General features: G+C 49.1%; 1 protein-coding gene across 1 annotated transcript; it reads left to right on the top strand.

The window, feature by feature from the left end:
- The first annotated feature begins 3,278 nt into the window (after positions 1-3,278).
- Positions 3,279-15,681, top strand: LOC113837782 (cancer/testis antigen 55-like). The gene is made up of 8 exons (XM_027433411.2): positions 3,279-3,429; positions 4,723-4,907; positions 6,591-6,732; positions 9,507-9,628; positions 10,326-10,513; positions 11,207-11,271; positions 14,004-14,276; positions 15,410-15,681. Exons 1-8 carry the CDS (start codon positions 3,279-3,281, stop codon positions 15,679-15,681), a joined length of 1,398 nt encoding a protein of 465 aa, XP_027289212.2.
- Positions 15,682-18,468: the final 2,787 nt, after the last annotated feature.

The following is an 18,468-nucleotide window of genomic DNA, read 5'->3' as shown; positions in this document are numbered from 1 at the left end:
TTCTGAACTCAGTCACATGATGTGAAACTTTTTTTGCCACTGTTGAAAGATTATGAGGTCAGACCTTGAATTTCTTTCAGTGAGTGGTCTGAGCTTCCCCCAGAAGATTGTTAGTGGATTCTGTCTGGAGTTGAAGGCTGTTCTGTGAAGAGCTCCTTTGGCTGCCCACCTCCCCTGCTGTCTCTCTCACTCTGGCCGGTTTCTTTGAATTTCCAGTCTTTTTCTCTGCTTCTTGAGACAGTGTCTCACTAGTTAGTCTTGGCTGGCCTGGAATTCTGCATGTACACCGCATTGGCGTCACACTCATAGAGATCTGCCTGTTCTGGCCTTCGGAATGCTGGAATGACAGGCATTCGCCACCGTGTTCAGCATAGTCTCAATCGTTTTTTGGTTGTTTGTTTTTCATTAATTATTTTCTCTCCTATTTTACTTCATGACTGCAGTTTCCCCTCCCCTCTCTCCTCCCCGTTCCCCTAGCATCTCTGGTCCAGATCCACTACTCCTTTGCTTCTCTTCAGAAAAGGGCAGCCCTCCCAGGGATATCAACCAAACACGGCATATCAGATTTTAACAAGACTAGACACATTCCCCTCATATTAAGTCTGGATGAGGCAACCCAGTAGGAGGAAAGGGTCCCATAAGCAGGCAAAGAGTCAGAGACTGCCCCTGCTCCCACTGTTAGGAGTCTCAAAATAACACCAAGCTACACAACCGTAATATATATGCAGAGGGCCCACGTCAGTTCCATTCAGGCTCCTTGGTTGTCTCTAAGAGCGTCTATGAGCCCAGGTCAGTTGATTCTGTGGGTCATTTCCTTGTGGTGTCCTTGACCCCTTGGCTGCTACAACCCTTCGTCTTCCTCTTCCCCGGGATTTTGGAGCTCTGCCTAATGCTTGGCTGTGGTCTCTGCATCTGCTGGGTGAAGCCTCTCTGATGGTGATTATGCTTAAGTCTACAAGTATGGCCATCCTTTCATTGAGTTTATTTTTATTTTTATTTTTGCTGGCCATATTGTTTCTATCCTAGCTCTCTGCGCTATCCAGCCTCTGGTTCCTGGCCCTCCAGGCAGTGTCAGGTGTGGGCTCCCTCACGTGGCATGGGTCTCAAGTTGGACCAGTAATAGGTTAGCCACTCCCAGAAGTACTGAGACACCTTTACACCAGTACATTTTGCATTCAGGACAAATTGTAGGTCAAAGGCTTTGTGGCTGGTTTGCTGTCCCAGTCCCTCCACTGGAAGCCTTGCCTGTCTAGAGCAGATGGCTGCTCCAGTCCTCCATTACTAGGACTCTTCCCTCAGATCACCCTAGTAGATAGATGCCTGGGATTTTGCATTCTACTAGGTTTGTGTCTCAACCCTGAAATGCCCCCCAGTTACAATTGTCTTTCCCAGTACTGTCAGTCCATTTCCCCAGCTGACCCCGCCTGTCCCCATGTCCACACTCCCTGGCTCCCTGAAAAATCTATTCTATTTCCCCTTCCCAGTGAGTTCCATGCATCCCCACCCCTTGAGCCTTTCTCATCATTTAGCCTGCCTGGGTCTGTGGATTGCAGCATGATCATCCTTTGCAGCTAATATCAAACGGCTGAGAAACACTTCAAGAAACCTTCGTCATCCTTAGCCATCAATGCAAATCAACGTGACCCTGAGATTCTATCTTACACCTGTCAGGTTAAGTTAGGTGACAAACACAAGGAGCAGCTAGGTCATGGTGCTAAGGATGTGGAGAAAGGGGAACACGCGTGTCCTCTGCTGGTGGGAGTGCAAACTCTGGAAACCAGTGTGGGGGTTCTCAGCAAACTGGCAGTCAATCTCCCACAAGACCCAGCTATACTGCTCTTGGGCATATACCCTAAGGATGCTCAGTCATACCACAAGGACATTTGTTCTACTATGGTCATAGCTGCGTTATTTGTAATAGCCAGAACCTGGAAACAACCTAGAAGTCGTTCCACTAAAGAACACATGAAGAAATGTGGCACATTTATTTACACATTGGAGTATTACTCAGCTCTTTAAAGCAATGATATCATGAAATTGGTAGGCAAATGGATGGAACTAGAAAAAAACTTTTGTGTGAGGTAAGCGAGACCCAATATTACACGGTATGTACTCACTCATAAGTGGATATTAACTGAAAGGTAAAGGATAATCTTATTCTCACTCTTAATGAAGCCAGTGTGTGGAATTTCAAGGAATCCCCCCTTCATGTATCTCTCCATCGGGCCCATTTTCTTCTGTCTAATGCGTGACTTCACCCCACGAGGCTCAGTCATGTATTCAAGTCCTGTTGTTATGATGAACCTCATCCCTAAAGGTAATAACGTGTCACCTTTCCTTTTTGAGGACACCCACCACTGTGGGCATCTTACTTCTTTTCGTCACCCTATGGAACAGGTGGACTTTCCTCAGGTTACAAGAAGGCTAAGCAACAGACCAAAGACCATTGCCTATTTTATTGACTAATTTCAATTTGGAGCCGAGTCTGTGGCCCATAGGGACTTGATAAAGGGATGAGGAAAGGTATAGTACACATCAGATTTCTTGCATGCTAAGGCTGACAGCGAGGGAGTGGTAGCAAACAGGACTAGGAGGGTCTATGATAGTGACTGGTTTCCATCACAGGAGCTCTAGCTTAATTGGCGGGTTTTGAGCATGGCTCAGACGTGACCTACTCACAGGACCGCTGTGCCTGGCATCTCTCAGGGCTCCGAAATGAAATACTTGCAGGAGCCACACCCCTTCAAGAACACTACCTTGCCAGCCTGTGATTCACTCACATGAAACCCCACTACTACTGATGGCATCACCACAGACCCTGTTAAACATTGTCTGACCAGCTAGAGGCTGGCCCCTGTGTATGCTGAGTGAACATTGGATTTCATTGGTTCATCCGGGGACACCTTTCTGCCATAAGCTCTAGCCTTCCCAGGAAACATCGCAGTAATACCTTTCCAACCCTTGTGAGAAACCCCAGGCTTCCTCGGGGCAGTGCATTTCCATGACCGTCCTATGGTAAGGGGCATAACACAACAGAGGATGCGTGTTTCTCCTCTCAGCGCCTGCCATTGGCCAGCGGGGCTTTATGAGCACATGCAGTTCTGTCATTGGTTGTTGGTGTAACAATGCCCCCTGCTTAGCAGCTTCTCCTGAGAGGCTGGGGACCAGATTCCCGCTGAGCTGCTGGGGTGGTAGGATGTGCACAGTTGTCCTGAGTGCTGCCCAGTAGACATCTTCTACCACTTCCCAGAGTGAAGAGGAAATCAGGAGGTGACACTATGGGGGTCACGACGTCCAGGCCTTCGTGCTGCTATAGCAGCAGCTGCTCTGACTGTGGTACCCGCCGCTTTCTCAGGCTGTTGCGCAATGTAGTATACTTATTTCAGTGGAAGATTGAATCTTTTGAAAGAGGCCGGGTACAGCTGGAAGGTACTTTCCAGGCACTCAGTGCCCTAGTCTCTTCACCTCAGGACATGGAGGGTGTGTGTGTTTGTGGGAAAGAGAGAGAGAGAGAGAGAGAGAGAGAGAGAGAGAGAGAGAGAGAGAGAGAGAGAGAGAGAGAGAGAGAGAGAGAGGAGCGAGAGGGAGAGAGAGGGAGAGAAAGAGAGAGAGAGAGAGAGGCCTCCAGCTGTCTTCAGTGGCAGTTGAGTTGGAGGGTGTGCCTAGTCCCATAAATTGGGTGAACATTGAACCCTGTACCAAATTCAAATTCTCTTGGGGGACCAATGGGGAAAATTTTTGACCAATTCACAAGAGCTGGGACACAAAAGGCCCTTGAGAGCCTTTCTCCTACTTCCTGGAACCCCCACATTTGAGCATGGCCAATTGGGATTCAGTTTTCCTTCCTATCCCAGCTGGTGATTGAGGCAAGAAGGGAGTCAGTGCCAGGTCTTTGCCAAGCGTGTGAGATCAGGGGCACAGTTTACTACCCCTTGTAAGCTGAATCTCACTTGAAGTGAGCGCGAAAGCAGAAAGGTTGAAGGCTTTGGGTGCCTGGGGGTCTAGGGCAGTGTAAGAAGGTTTCCTGAAGTCATTCCAACTTGTGTCTGGTGTTTCTATGTGTCAAGCCTGTGGTTAACATTCATGAGCAACGCTTCAAGAGAAGCCCCAGTCTTGCCATGCCAATTCTCCAGCCATTTGATTGTGACATCATGAGGGCCAGAATTGTGACGCAAACCTAAGCTGCATCATGAAGGAGACCTGGGCCTGTCTCTCTCTTTGGTGACTTATTAGACAACATTTGACAGTAATTGTGGTCCTGGATGGAATGTGACCACAGAGCTTGACCTGTAAGGTGTACAAGACACCCCCAGTTGTAGGCGGTTGACAACTTTGTGTCAGTTAATGTGCACAACAGGAACCAGGAGACATAATTTCGTTACATGAGTAGAGAGGCTAATAAATGTGCTAGGGGTTACACCGAATATTGGTTAAAGACACTGTGCTTATAACCAAAGCTATATGGTTCCCAACAGGTGCCCATGAGCAGGGTCACCCAGTGCAGAACATGGCAAAGTCAGGATTTGAACCTGGACATTCTGCCTCCAGAATCTGAGAGGTCCCCATCAGGCTTCCTGTCCCTTGCCTGTTGTCCTCAAACCAGAAGCATTCTGCTTGCAGATGACATGGTTTTGTACCATATCATTTTGGGAGAGGATTCACCAGAGTGAGTTTTTGACTTTAAGATTAATTCATGACATCTGTTGTGTCCCCAATTCACAGGTGAGCCCAACACCAAGATTGTAAAAGGTATTGTGACAAGCTGTGGCAATGACTATGGCTGGATAGAAGACTGTGTCTTCTTCAGCACTGATGTTGTGATCGGCCCTCTTCCTCTTCAAGCTGGAGATAAAGTTTTGGCTTTTGTGGAGGAAGACCCACTGTCACATGACTTGAAAGCAACCGAAGTAAGCTTTGCATATGTGTGGGAAGACTCTTTTCCCATAGGGCTTTCAACCTTGGTATTGCCTTTTAATCTAACCTAAACTAACCTCCCCAGTGCTCATATACTGCTTGTCATGAAAGTTGTGTCACATCTGGACACAGACAGGTCTGTAGTGCAGTTCACTTGGGACTAGCCTCCTATAGCTGTAGTTGTTCTTTGCTTCTCTCTCTCCTATGTGTTTTTGGGGGAGAATGAGTGCCTGAGGGAGAGGAAGAGGCAGAAGGAGAGAGAGAGAGAGAGAGAGAGAGAGAGAGAGAGAGAGAGAGAGAGAGAGAGAGAGAGAACTCACACAGGGTGGTAGTGCTGTGTCTCACTCTACTGCCTGGGCGTCCTCATATTCCTGAAATTCTTCACCCTCATTCTGTGGAGCACGATGGACATGCCACCATACCCACCCCTGAGTTCCCACCTGTACACTGTAATGTCCCGAGTTGTCCCAGTGTTCAAACAGAAGGATCAACAGCGATAAGCAGTAGACACAGCACCATCTTGCAACAGTTTTGTGAGGTAAAATCTGTGTTTTCAGGGATCATTCACAAGAGGGGAATTGCTATCTGAAATGATGTGTGTTCACCTTTCAGAAAGCACTCACTGAGGGATCCGCTGTGTTCTCCCATTTGAGGGGTGAGATCCATGAGTTTACGGTTTCTGGACTCATGAAGTATAGCACGGAGAAGAGACTGGATGAAATTGTCTGCTACCTTTGCTGCACTCATCGAACTCCTTGCACCAGGCTGCCTCTTTTGCAGTGTCTATAAGGAAGGGCTCTGATCATCCACAGCCTTGCAAATCCTAGGAGGGAAAAGCAGCCTGAAAATTTCCCTGGGAGCTGGTGCAACTCTTCAGGAGTAGGCATTCATTTTTATCTTCTGACATCCACTGATCATCCCAGATATACTGTTACTGTTTGCATAGCAAGCAGAATGGGACTCTTAAGAAAAGGAACACATGAAGGCTTCATGGGTCATTGTCGCATCACCAGCTAATTCTAACTCACCCATGTCCTGTTTCTTATCAGAGTTAAGTTGCACCTGAACATTTAGCAAGACTGGATTCGACAATGTGCTCACACAGAAGGAGGAACCATATCTCAGTGTTTGTTTCTTTCCACAAAGTCGAGACAGCCTCCCCCCTCGCCCTTGCACGCATGCATGCAGTGCCTGTATTATATTGAAAGGCTGCTTGTGTGTTCCTCACAAACAACTCAATCTGGGTTCGCTCCCTGTTGTGTTAAGGGAATGGGGTTGGTGACAATGGGTCCTGGACATGAGGCTTCTGGGTAGGTTCACTGGGCGCTATGGCTATGAAGTTGTGTCGCATCTGGGCACAGACATGTCTGTAGTGCAGTTCACTTGGGAGTAGCCGCCATGGCAGTGGATAGACTAGTGCCTGGTATTTCACTTCTCAAGGAAAGTCAGTTTGAGGGAAATAACCATGGCATTGGTCGTGGCAGCTGGAAAGAGCCCAGTGTAGAAAGATTTCCCGATGAGCGGAGCTGTTTGCAACAAAGGAGCATGTCTTAAATCTGGAATCGTTGATTCTCTCAGGGCCCTTCCTAGTTCAGCCCTTCCCCAGGCCGTGTTAGAGACACAGGTGATTCCATTCTGATTTTGATCGTTTATATTGGTGCTTCCCCATCTGGTAGGTATGTGTCTTCTCTGAAGATGATAAGCCTAGAGATCCAGACTCCAAGATTCATGATTTGTCTGTGTGTGTTTCCCTCGTGAAGAAAGACATGATCTACATCGCCGATGAGTACTACTTCTACCTGGACAGCATTTCTAAAGGTACCATTTACATGCTAAAGGCTTGTCTCTTTTCACATTGGAGGCTGTAGTGCCCACATGGTTTGGCTGCAACAACTTAGCTGCATTCGGGGCTCTTTGTTATCTCTGGTCTTTCTTAGGTACTGAAAGAAGTACAATACAGGTATGAACAGGATATGTTTGCAAATATCACACTATTATGAACTAGGTGCTCATTAGTTGAGTGCTGACAGTAAAATAGGCACACATGTTTAATTCATGTGAGTATTCAACTCTGATAGCAAAATTATTAGAAATGCATACAAATCTTTACAGTTCTTAATGTTTACTCATCTTTAAATGTGTGTGTTTGTGTGTGTGTGTGTGTGTGTGTGTGTGTGTGTGTGTGTTGGTGTGTGCAGATGAGTACAGTTGCCTACAAAGTTCAGTAGAGAGTGTGCAATGTCTTGGAGCTGGAGGTATAGGTTGTTGAGAGCCACACAGAAAGTACTTTTTGAAAACCGTAAACTGTGCTGTGGCCAGAGTGATGGAGCAGATGGTTAAGACACATAGTTCTCTCCAGACAACCCGAGTCTTGATCCTAATACCCCTGTGTATATATGGATGCAGGAGAGGCAGAGAGACACAGAGACAGATAGGGTGGGGGATACAATGAGAGGGGGAAGAAAGCAAGAGAGGAGGAGAGAGAGAAAGAGGGAGAGAGGAAATAGAAGATTAAAGAAAGGAAATAGCAAGAGGCATCTCTAGAGAAGGACTTAGTGGGGAGGCAGGCAAGAAAGAGAGAGGGAGGCCCAGAGAGGGAAGAAGAGGGGGGAGGGAGGGATGTAGAGGGAGATGAGACAGATGACTGGAGAGAGGGAGTGAATGACGGTGCTCGAGGGAAAGGGGCAGGAAGAGAAAGAGACAGGGGAGGGAAGAGAACGGGTCGGGGAGAGATGGGAGATGGAGAGAGAGCATGAGAGAAGGGAGAGAGAGAGCTCTAGAGAAGCGAGATGGGGACAGAATGGAAAGGAGAGGGGAGCGATGGGCAGTGAGGGAGAGAAAGGGAAAGAGAAATAGGGAAGTAAAGATGGGCATGGAGAGAAAAGAGGGAAATAGAGAAAGAAGGAGATGATAAGCAGAGAGGGTGAGGCAAAGAGATACACAGGAGGGAGATGGAGAGAAAATCAGGGAGGAGGTCGGAGAAGGGGAGAGATCTTGGAGGGAGAAAGGGAGAAGGGGGACAGGAAGCGGTAGAGGGGGGTAAAGGAAAAGAGAGTGGGGGAAACGGAGAGGCAGGGAGGGAGAAGGAGGAGAGGGAGAGGGAGATGGAGAGAGGGGATGAGACAGGATAGAAAAAAGGATCTGGAGAGCAGGGGAGATGGAATGAGAGCGGGAGAGACAGATAGAGTCAGAGAGAGGGAGATGGAGAGACAAGCGAGGGAGGAAGAGAGAGAGGAGAGGAAGGAAGACAGGCAGGGAGGGGAGGAATAGAGAGGAGGGACAGAGAGGGTGGGCTAAGGGAAAGAGATAGACAGAGGGAGAGATAGAGATGAGGAGCCAGATAGACAGGGAGGGAGAGATATGGAGGAGCAGATGAAGGGAGGAAGAGGATTATGGACAGGAAGAGAGAGGGAAGGGGTGCAGGGAGGAAGAGAGGAAGTGTGAGGGAGAGGGGTGCAGGGAGGAAGACATGAAAACAGACAGGAAGGGAGAGGAAGGGAGAAGTGGACTCAAGACCATGTTGTGGGTGGAGCAGAGGGCAGGAGAGAAATAGACAGTCATAAGGAGGAAGAGAGAGGGAAGGAGGGGGACAAATGGAAGCAGGGTAGGAGAGAGGTGAGGGCGGAGAGGGAGTAGAGAGACTGAGGGTGAGAGGTGGAGGGAAAGAGGGGTATATGGGCAGGGAGATGTCTAAGGAGAGAGAAATGGAGGGCACAAGGGAAACAAGAGGGACAGAGAGGGAGAAAAAGGAAGAGAGACACTGTCAGTTATGGAGGGAGGGAGGGAGGGAGGGAGGGAGGGGTGGAGTGTGGTACAGAGGGTGGGGAAGGGAGACAGAAAGCAAGGGGCACATAGAGGGATGAAGAGATGGGAGGGGGAGATAGAGAGGGAGCGGCATAGAGAGAGGGCAGGAGAGAGAAGAGAGCAAGTGGGAGAGTGGGAAGGACAGAGAGGGAGGAAGAGAGGGACAAGACAGAGAAAGATAAAGGGGAGGGGAATACAGACAGTGAGGGAGCAAGAGAGAGAGGGGAAAGCAGACAGAGAACTACCTAGTTTGAAGACTACTTAGAACTACTTAGTCTGGAATACATGACCTGCTGTGTCAAAAAGCACACTCTGACTGTGACCAATTAAGCAGGAAATCGTCCAGTGTTCCCAAAGAAATGGCCTGTAATGTCATTGTCCATTTGTCCACTTGACTGGGCTAAGGGAAAGGAGTAAAACCGATGTCTAAAAGTTATGGATTTCTGAGCCTAGTGGTGGTGATGCACAACTTTAATCCCAGCACTCCTGAAGCAGAGGCAGGCAGAACTCTGTGAGTTCGAGGCCAGCCTGGTATATAAAGTGAGTTTCTGGACAGCAGGGAGAAGCCCTGTCTTGAAAAACCAACCAAACAACCAAAGAAGAATTACAATTTCTTTTCTGGCTGGAAGATTCATAAGCTATATGTGCTTTATACCAAATACTCAGTTGATCATGGTACCACAAGTCCTTGCAACCATTGAAATTTCATGTAATTGCTCTTATACAGAGCCTTCTAATAGACGAGACTGGAGGTAGATGGCAGAATTTTAAACTCAATTTTCTTTTAGCTATCTTAGGTTTTACACCTTATGAGGGGGACTGGCTCGAGATCGGGTATTCTGCCAAAGAAGGATCGTCAAAGATCTCAATACACTCACTGAAGGCCACACAGTGTAAGCGCCTGGAGGAGGTAACTGCTTTTCTGTATTGTTGGTGTGTTTCAAAGCCACCTTTAGTGATGTTTGTGACCAGCTATCTGTTCACGGTGTTCTGGGGAATATGAACATGCGGAAGATATCTCCTCGACCTAATTTTTCAGTGGTAGGACTTTAAACAATTAACGAAAGATAACAGAGAACATGGAAATACCATTCTGAGTCACAGGGCTTACCACTTGGACACATGTTATGTGTGCTATTCTAAAAAGAACAGGGGAAAAGATGAGCAGTCCAGAGAACACTGTGAGGAAATTGGAAATGATAAATGGGCCTGGGGCTGGCGTGCTGGTTCAGCTAGCCTGAAAATGAGTCTTCTATACAGGTTCAGACAAAATCCTGAGCTTCAAGAGAGATGGGGTCTGGGAGGTAACAGTATACTTCATGCTGGTTTCGTGTCAATCCTTGGTCTGTCCACATCAACCCCAGCGGCTAAAGGCCACTGATGACTAATACTTTGGACATGGCCTCTCCTCAGCTGGACAGAGCCACAAGAGGTTCATCTGTGGAAGGGAGTGTGTGACTCAGCACCCCAGGGTTGGCGGTGTAATGGGCAGAACAGGGCAAGTTGCCTGGGTGGGTCAGCAAGTGTTTAGAGCCAGGGTGTGGAGGAACAGGGGCTGTCCAGGGGTTCAGTTTTCCCATACTCAGAGCCACACTTTGTCTTGACAGGTCCGTATAACTAGCATGCACAGACGAAAAGGAGTGTTGAATCATACCATCTTCTTCACCTTAGAATCACTGAAACGCCCCGTGGGCTACACCCCTCATGCAGGCCAACTTGTCAGCGCGGTGATAGTGCAAAGCATCCGGCCCAACTACAACTGGAGGGCAATCTCCATGACTCCAGTGCTCATGATGTAGGGGCCGGGGCCCTGAGAGCCCTCTTCATGTGCTTTCTATCAGTACAGGGCCTCATTTAAAGCAAACGCTTATGTTAGGAATTTTAAAGAAAATGGTATGTGAATTTTCTGGCCACTATACTGCTTAGATCTCTCTCCAGGGAGAGGGCACTCGGTGTGGGAAGGGACTTTATCCATCAGAACACATGCTAGCTGCCTCTTGATGGCAGCAATGCCAGCATATGACCAGTTGAAATGCCCAGACTTCTGAGACCAGCAGTGTGCCCTCTGCTGCCACTGGGGCTGGTTTGTCCCATGAGGAATGCAGAAGAAAAAGCATTTGACAGCCAGCTGCTTGCTGGGTTCCATGTGGAGTCTGCTCATGGGGGGTGTGGTGTTTGTTTGCCCATGGCGTTTTCACTCTCCTACACCTACTCAATTGTTACAGTCATTATCTGCCTGGGGTCCATCTTCCCATGCTAGACTGTAAGTGTTGTCATCATAGCAAACCCTCCGATCGCAGGAAAGAAGGACGGAGTTCACATTACTAATTTTAACAATTGAATTTAAGAGCATCAGTAGTGTTTACCCATAGCGAACTGACCGTCCATTCCCAGGCAAAGAATTTTCAGCATGCCACTAACACATAGTTGAGTCTTCACACATAACATCAGTCTGACCCTTAGGTTTTGGGGCCCTGTGATCCTGCAGAAGGGGTCGATGTCAGGGACCTGGTGGGATGATTGGGCCCCAGATGGTGGAGTTCCGGGACTCGGGTACATGATTGTGCTGGCTGAAGGCAAATAGCCCACCATCAGGGCTGCTGGTAGTGCTTTTCTGATCAAGGTGCTCTGACCCCTAGGGAGCTCTTTTTCACTTGAATCCCTAAATCCAGGGTGGATATATCTCTGAGTCCCCACTGGAAAGCGTCCTACTTGGAAATGCTGGGCCCTCTTTTCATATCCATTGCTTCACTGGCTTCCCCTTAGACTGTGGCCTCTTTCTCACTCATGACACCCATTCTTCTATCTACGCAGTCTTCAACCTTTACTCCCAGTCTCCTGGCTTCTTCCACTTCCTCCTACTCTGTTCCCCAGGAGCCTGTTCTCTCTTGACCCCTGCTGTCCTCTGCAGCCTCCTCTCCCCATCTCTAGCATAATTTCCTGAACTTCCTGCCCTACTTAGCGCCCTATTGCCCTCCTGCTCTCCAGCCATCTGCCCTCCTCCTTGGTACCATTGTCAAACCCTAGTCTTCTACATGGCTTTACCCCCACATCCTCCTTTGCTGCCTTGCCCTGCGCTGCCTGCTTTCTTGCCCTCTGTTGAGACCCTGACTTTCTAACCCTTCTGACAACTTTCCCCAAGTTCTTTTTCTCCCTTAAAAGCGACCCTCCATCATACTTGCATCTTTCTCTGAGTTCCTGCCCTCCCCTGCATTCCTCCTAAGCCTACCACCCTCTTTATATACCTAAAACACCCTGAAACCTCCTACAGTCACCCTGGACCTGTTTCCCGGCCCCTTATTGTGCCTTTAACTACTGCCCCTTATCTTAGCATCTTGCACTTTGCCTGAGCCTTATACCTTGCCGTAGGTTCTCCAAATCCCAGTGCCTTCTGCCATGATAAACACACTCCTAGTGTGAGTGTTCCCCCAGCCTGGTGCCAGATCCCTACCTTTTTAGCCTTCCTTGAACGGCATTCAAAATCGTTCGACTCCTAACACCTAGCTGAGCCGCCTCTCCTGAACCCAGCTTTCATTCCTCCCTAGAGCCTTCTGTCTTCCTGTACAATCTTGTACTAACCCACCAAGCCACATGACCCTCTGCCTCTCTCCAACTTTCTTTCCTCCCCCAGGCACGCACCATTAGTTTGAGACTCCTGTCCTACTCTGAGATCATCTACAGTCTGTCATGCTCACACCATCCCCTGAGGCTCCTACTCTCCTTAGTCAACTTCCTGCATCCTCCACAGGCTCCTATACTGCCAGAGTCGTCTGCCCTCTGCCAGACACTGGCTTCCTTCAAGAAACTTCTCTGTCTCTGCCAGTTTCACCATAAGGCTCCTGTCCCTACCCTTCCCAGGCTCCTACACCCCAACATGTTACCATCCTGTGGGCTCTTATTATACTCAGCCTAGTTCTTCTGGCCACCTTCTCACCCTACTCTCCTCTTTCACTTCTTGTGCACCTACAGTACTCTGGGCTCAAGCTCACCCTTCTGCCCTCTCTCCCAAGCTCCTTACTTTCTGGAGCCTCCAGCCTTCATCCCCTCTTTCCATTCTGGACCCTGTGGTCCTGTACAGACTTCTGCCATTCACTAGCCCACCTAACATTCCCCTCCAACCTTGTGATCACCACCTCAGAGCCCTCTGCCTTTTCCAGAATCCTGTCATCCTCAGCCTCTAGCTGTCCTACCTAGGTTTATGTCCTCCCACTATACCCCGAAACTCCTGAGGGCCTAGTGAGGCAACAATAGGCCTGCTTGCTCCCATAGCCTCCAGCCACATATCTAGCGCCCGCAACAGATTTGCCCTCCAATTGAGCCTTTCACCCAAATTCATTTTCATTCGCCTTCCTGGACTCCCTGCCTCTTCTCCAGCCTTCTTTGTTCTCTCTGAACCTCTGTTTGATTTCCATCAGCCTCCTAACCGATACGAGCTACTCTGGCATTCCTCCTTTGGCTTTCCTTCTTCCATAGCTTCCAAAACTCCCTTCAATTTTCTGTCCTCCACACCATGTCTAACCTTCCTAGTAAGCTTCTTCTCCACCCTCTCCCCGTCCCCAGTGTCCCATGCTACAACTGCATTTCCTACAGTACTTTATGTTCCAACCATCTTGAGAGTAGTGTTCTCAAGCTTCCTGCCCCAAGTTCCCAACTTATGTCATAGAGCAGTTCCCTATAGCCTCTTGTCGTCATCCGCACTCTCCTAGAGAACTCATCACCTATTCTCATGATTGCTTCTCATTTCCTACACTCCTTAGCCTCTTGCCCACTCTTCCCCTGCCTGCTGTCACCTTTGTCTTCATCCCATCCCGTTCTCCAGGCTTGTACCCTCCCTTACTCTCCCACCATTCCAGAGACTGTTGCCTTTTTTGCCAGCCCTTTCCTACACATTGTCCCTTGTGCATTTTGCAAGCTCCCCATGAGCAGCCTGTTTCCCTCCGCGAGGACCAGATCTCCCTAAGGATCAGGTGGCTTCTTACTCATTCACCTCATTACCTCACACACACCTTTGTTCCGTTTATCACATTCCCCCTTCTAGCTGAACTTTCCACCCTATGTGAAAGGCAGTTTGCGTGTGTCAATGTTCTGACAGCAAAGTGCTTGCCTGGCCCTAGGGGAGGCCGGAAGAAGACATAATGTCTGCTCCCCAGCACTTTGAAGAGGGTGTTGAATTGAACCTTAGTCCTGTAGAGCAGAGAATTTTCTTAACTGTGGCATTTTTCTAGTCCCAGATTGCCTGACCATCAGAAGTTTTGACACTAGTCTGCACCCTTCTTCCCTCTCAGGCGCCAAGCTTTCCATGAGCCTTCTGTCCTACCTGCCATTTGTGTTCACTTCCTCATTTTCTCTGCAGCCTCCTGCAGCACCCTGGCGTCCTACCATGCCCCTTACCTTCCTGCATCCATCCTCACCCTCCTTGACTTTCATTACACCTCCTGCTGACCTGCACGTATTCTTGTCCTCCATCCTAGCCTTCTGTGCTCTCCCGCAGTCCCACCATTCATCAAAGCCGTTCCCCAACTCTGCCTACCTGGTTGTGCTTTTGGCTCTGAAGCCAAGTATCTCATTCTCCCCTAACCACAGGTTGCTATGATGTCCTGTTGTCCTAATGCAACCCTAACCCTGCCATCCCCTAGTCTCTTGGCAACACTTGAGAACTCCACAGGCCACCTTCTTTCAGCATCCCTTCCTCCTTTCTCCTGCTGCCATGTCCTGGTCAATTGACAAACATGTGGCCCTCCTCTCCACCCCCTTCTCTTGGCCTACTCTCCCTTAGTCTTCCTTTGTCCTCCTCTGCCCTTTTCCTCCTCTGTGCCCCTTGAACCTCATGTCTTACCCGCACCCCTTTTATCCTCCTGTTGGGTGTCCTGACCTCAACAGCAGCACTGTGCCCTTGAAGAGCTCTGAAATTGTACTCAGGCTTTTGAGTTACTGGGAACAGCCTGCTCTTCATCACGGACTCCTAAGTTTTAAAACATTTGTCCCCCACTGCAGGGACCTATGCTCATCTGGTCATCCTTTAGCCTAGTACTACCTCTTTCAAAATCCTGATTTACTCTGTCCTGCTAGGTAGACTCTGAGGCTCCTATCCTGCGCAGGGCCTTGCCAACCTCCCGAGTCTTCTCCACTTCACAACCCTGATACCTAGATTTTGCACATACCTTAGCCTCTGGCCTCAGTCGTTTTTCTTCTCTCCTCCTCTCTAGCCATTTGTCCTCTTGCTCCAAGCCTCCCAAGTGTCAACCCAGAAGTTAGCTTTCTCCTCATCAGCTACATCGTCCTAAGTCAAAGGACTTGTCTTCCTATCTTCCATATACCTGCTTAGTCTTAACTGGGTCATATGTGCCTGGTACCCAGATTCCTAAAGCATCCTGGGACTGCTTCTAGAACCCAGAGGCCTAATCTACCTCTCAGAAACTTCCTGCACTCCTCCCAGCCTCTTCACATGCCCTAAAAAAAACTACCCTATCTTTAGCATCCTGTGCCCACACCTCCAGCATTTCCAAACTTCCAGACGCCTGCTATCACTTCCAAAACACTGCCCCTCCTCCATATTTCCTCAGCCTCCCATGCCTCCTGCATTCCGCCTTTGTTTCTTGCAGTCCCACTGTCTCCTGCCCCTCTCCCCACACCTTCCTACGTTGTTGCCCAGGATTCTGCTTTTCCCCATCCTCATTCTCTTCCCTTACAGAACTCTATACCATCATCAACCTGCCTTCCCAGAGCTGCAGTACCCTCCTTGGGAGCACTGGCCCTCGTAACCAGCCTCCAACACTCCTAATCTCCTGGCAAGTCTATTCACCTCCTAATATCACTCAGGACCTCCTGAGGTCTGTTATCTTTGCCCTGAGCCTTCTGCCCTCTTGTGTGGACTTTGCACCCTTCCAGACTCTAGACTTACAGCATCTAACCATCCTCCACAGGTCCCTTTGCCCACTGAGGAGCCTCAAGTCTGTGATCTAAGCCTGAACCTCATACACACAGGCACCTGCCCTCCACCCTAAGCTATGAGCATTACCCTAGCATTGGATTCTAAGCTTCCCCTGCCTTCTTCCTTTCTCTCCAAGTCTTCTATCCCCACCCCCATCCTCCCTATTCCCCATTTATAATCCCACCCTCACCAGAACCTTCTTCCAGTACTCAGTTCTCCAACCACAACAGGTATGGACTACATTCTTCCCTAATAAGTAAAACTCCTCGTCTCAAGAATCACTGCAAATTTTCTATGAATGACACATTGGTGTTTTGCCATGGATGTCAGGTTCCCTGGAACTGAAGTTACAGACACTTGTGAGCGGTCATGTGGGTTCTGCGAACTGAACCCAGGTCCTCTGGAAGACCACTAAGTGCTCTTAACTGCTGAGCCATTTCTCCAGCCCCCTGTGTGTTCTGAGCAGCAACTGCTTGCCTATTCCCAGGATAGGGCAGAAGAGTGCTTGACTTGCCATGGGAATGGGGCTGGAGACGATTGTGTACCCCACATGTGTGTTTGGCATTAAACTGTGGTTTGTGAAGGGGCAGGCAGATGTCCCAAGTGGGGAGACATATGTCTAGCCCCAGAGTCTCCCAGGCTAACTGAACTTTTGTGTCTCTAGTCTCCAGCACAGTTTCCTATAGCAGGCTCCCACTTTCCCATGAGCCTTCTGCCCTCCCTGACATCTGTCTTGTCTACTGTTCACCCTGATCCTCTCAGCCTATCATCCCCCTCATCCTCCTGCCTACATCCTCACTCTCCTTCCCTTCCATTGTCACCTGCACGTACTCGTGTGTAGCTTTCTGTCCCTTCCAGCCACCTTACCATATACTTGATCCACTCCCACCACCAGGGGGAAGAACATAGCAGCCTCTTCCCCGGCTTCCTGTCCACTCTTGCGGCACACAGGGACCCTTAACTCTATTCCTTATATCCATCCTTCGTACACAACCTGCATAGTGCCCACCCTCCCTGGTCCATGACCCTCTCTACAGCAATCATCTTGCCTTCCTCTCAGATTCCTAACCTTCTTGTCCAACACTGGAATTCCCCTGATATTAGTCCCTTTCATCTTCACCCTCTTCTCTCCTGCGGTCCCGTACTCTTGCTGTCCTGCACTCTGTGCCCCACCCCACACTTAAGTCTTCTACAGTTCCATGATGGTTTCCTCTCCATGCTCCATGCCCTTCTGCCCTCCTAGCCTCATGGCTCTCGGAGCCTCCTGCCTTACTTTCCAGCCTTCTGTGCTCCTGGTGAGTGCCCTGTCCTCCTCAACACCACTGTATACTTGGATAGGCACTGCATCTCCACACAGGTTTCCATGCTCCTGTTAAAAAAAAAAAGAACCTGCTCTTCGACACAGACACCTAAGACTCCAGTTATCCTCTGCTGTAGGACCCTGTGCTCAGCCTGGCCATCCTGTCATCCCCTAGCTTCCTACCCTTCTCCTAAATATCCTGTCTTCTCCTGGACTCCCAGACACTACCTGTGCCTCATGTCCTCCAGAACAGAGTCTTGCCATCCTTCCCAGACTTCCTCCCTCCAACCCAAGATACCTAGAGTTCTGCCTTACCACAGCCTCCAACCCAAGAGTCCTAAGCTTCCTGCTCTTGTCCCCAGGCATTTTCTCTCTTACCCTAACACTGACATTCTAACACAGATGCTGCCCTTTCCTCAGCCAGATACGCTGCCCTTCGCCAACCAATATCCTCTCTTTCTTTCTGCTTCCCTTCTAAAGCCGCCACAGGATTTTCTTGGCCTAGTAGCGCACATTTCTAATCCTCCAGAACTGCTTGTGGAGCCCAGCACCCTTATCTCTGAGAACTTCACGCTAGACTTCTCACCTTACAGAAAACTCCTACCCCAGCCTTTCCAGTCTTCCGGACTTCTGCCATCACTTCCAACTGCCCGCCCCTCTTCATGACATCTTCTGGCTCTCTGTCCTTCTTGCTTTCCCCACTGTGTATCCTGCCCTCCTTCTTGTCATTCTCCCGACCTGTTCCCCAGGCCTCTGCGTTCTCTATCCTTTCTCTAGCCACATATCCTCATTATCCTTCTGCTTTCCCAGAGCCTCTACCCTCCTCAGGAGAACTCATCCCTCATACCCAGTCCGGAACACTCTTGACATCCTTCACATATTCTACTCATCTCCCCATGGCTCCTTGGTCCTACTGGAGCCCCTAACCTCACCCTGAGACTCCTGTCCTCTTGTCTAAACGTAGTGTCCTTCTATCACTTCTGGATCTGCCAACAGACACCTTGCCTTAATAAATTAATAAACTTCTCTGCAACTTGTATGTTGCCTTTCTTTCAGACTCCTACCATCCTTCTACAACACTCTACATCACCTGGTCTTAGCCTCCCCATTCCCCCGATCCCTCGGACTCATTACCCTCACACTGCATCTTAAGCTGCCCTTGACTTCCTCCACTCTCCCCCAGACTCCCACCTTCCCCAAATCCTATTTGATTCCCACCCTCAGCAGAGCTTCTCTCTAGTGCTCAGTTCTCCAACCATCATACACATAATCTACACTTTTCTCTATTAGTAAAAAGTACCCACTTAAAAATCATTGTAATTTTCTGTGAGTAACTGTTTGCCCTTTGGCCTGTGTGCATATTGAAAGCAGAAAGTGCACTCCTTAGGAGAGAGCATCGGATCCCCTGGGACTAGAATTGTAGACTGTTGTGAGATGATGTGGATACTTCAATTTGCCAGCCTATGGAAAAGCAGACAGTCGTCCTGAGGGCTGGGACAGATGTCTAGCCTCAGGCTCT

The sequence above is a fragment of the Cricetulus griseus genome, chromosome X (genome assembly GCF_003668045.3).
Source record: "Cricetulus griseus strain 17A/GY chromosome X, alternate assembly CriGri-PICRH-1.0, whole genome shotgun sequence".
Taxonomy (NCBI): Eukaryota; Metazoa; Chordata; class Mammalia; order Rodentia; family Cricetidae; genus Cricetulus; species Cricetulus griseus.
The sequence above is the reverse complement of the archived record's forward strand: the minus strand, read 5'-3'. Positions and strand labels throughout refer to the sequence as shown.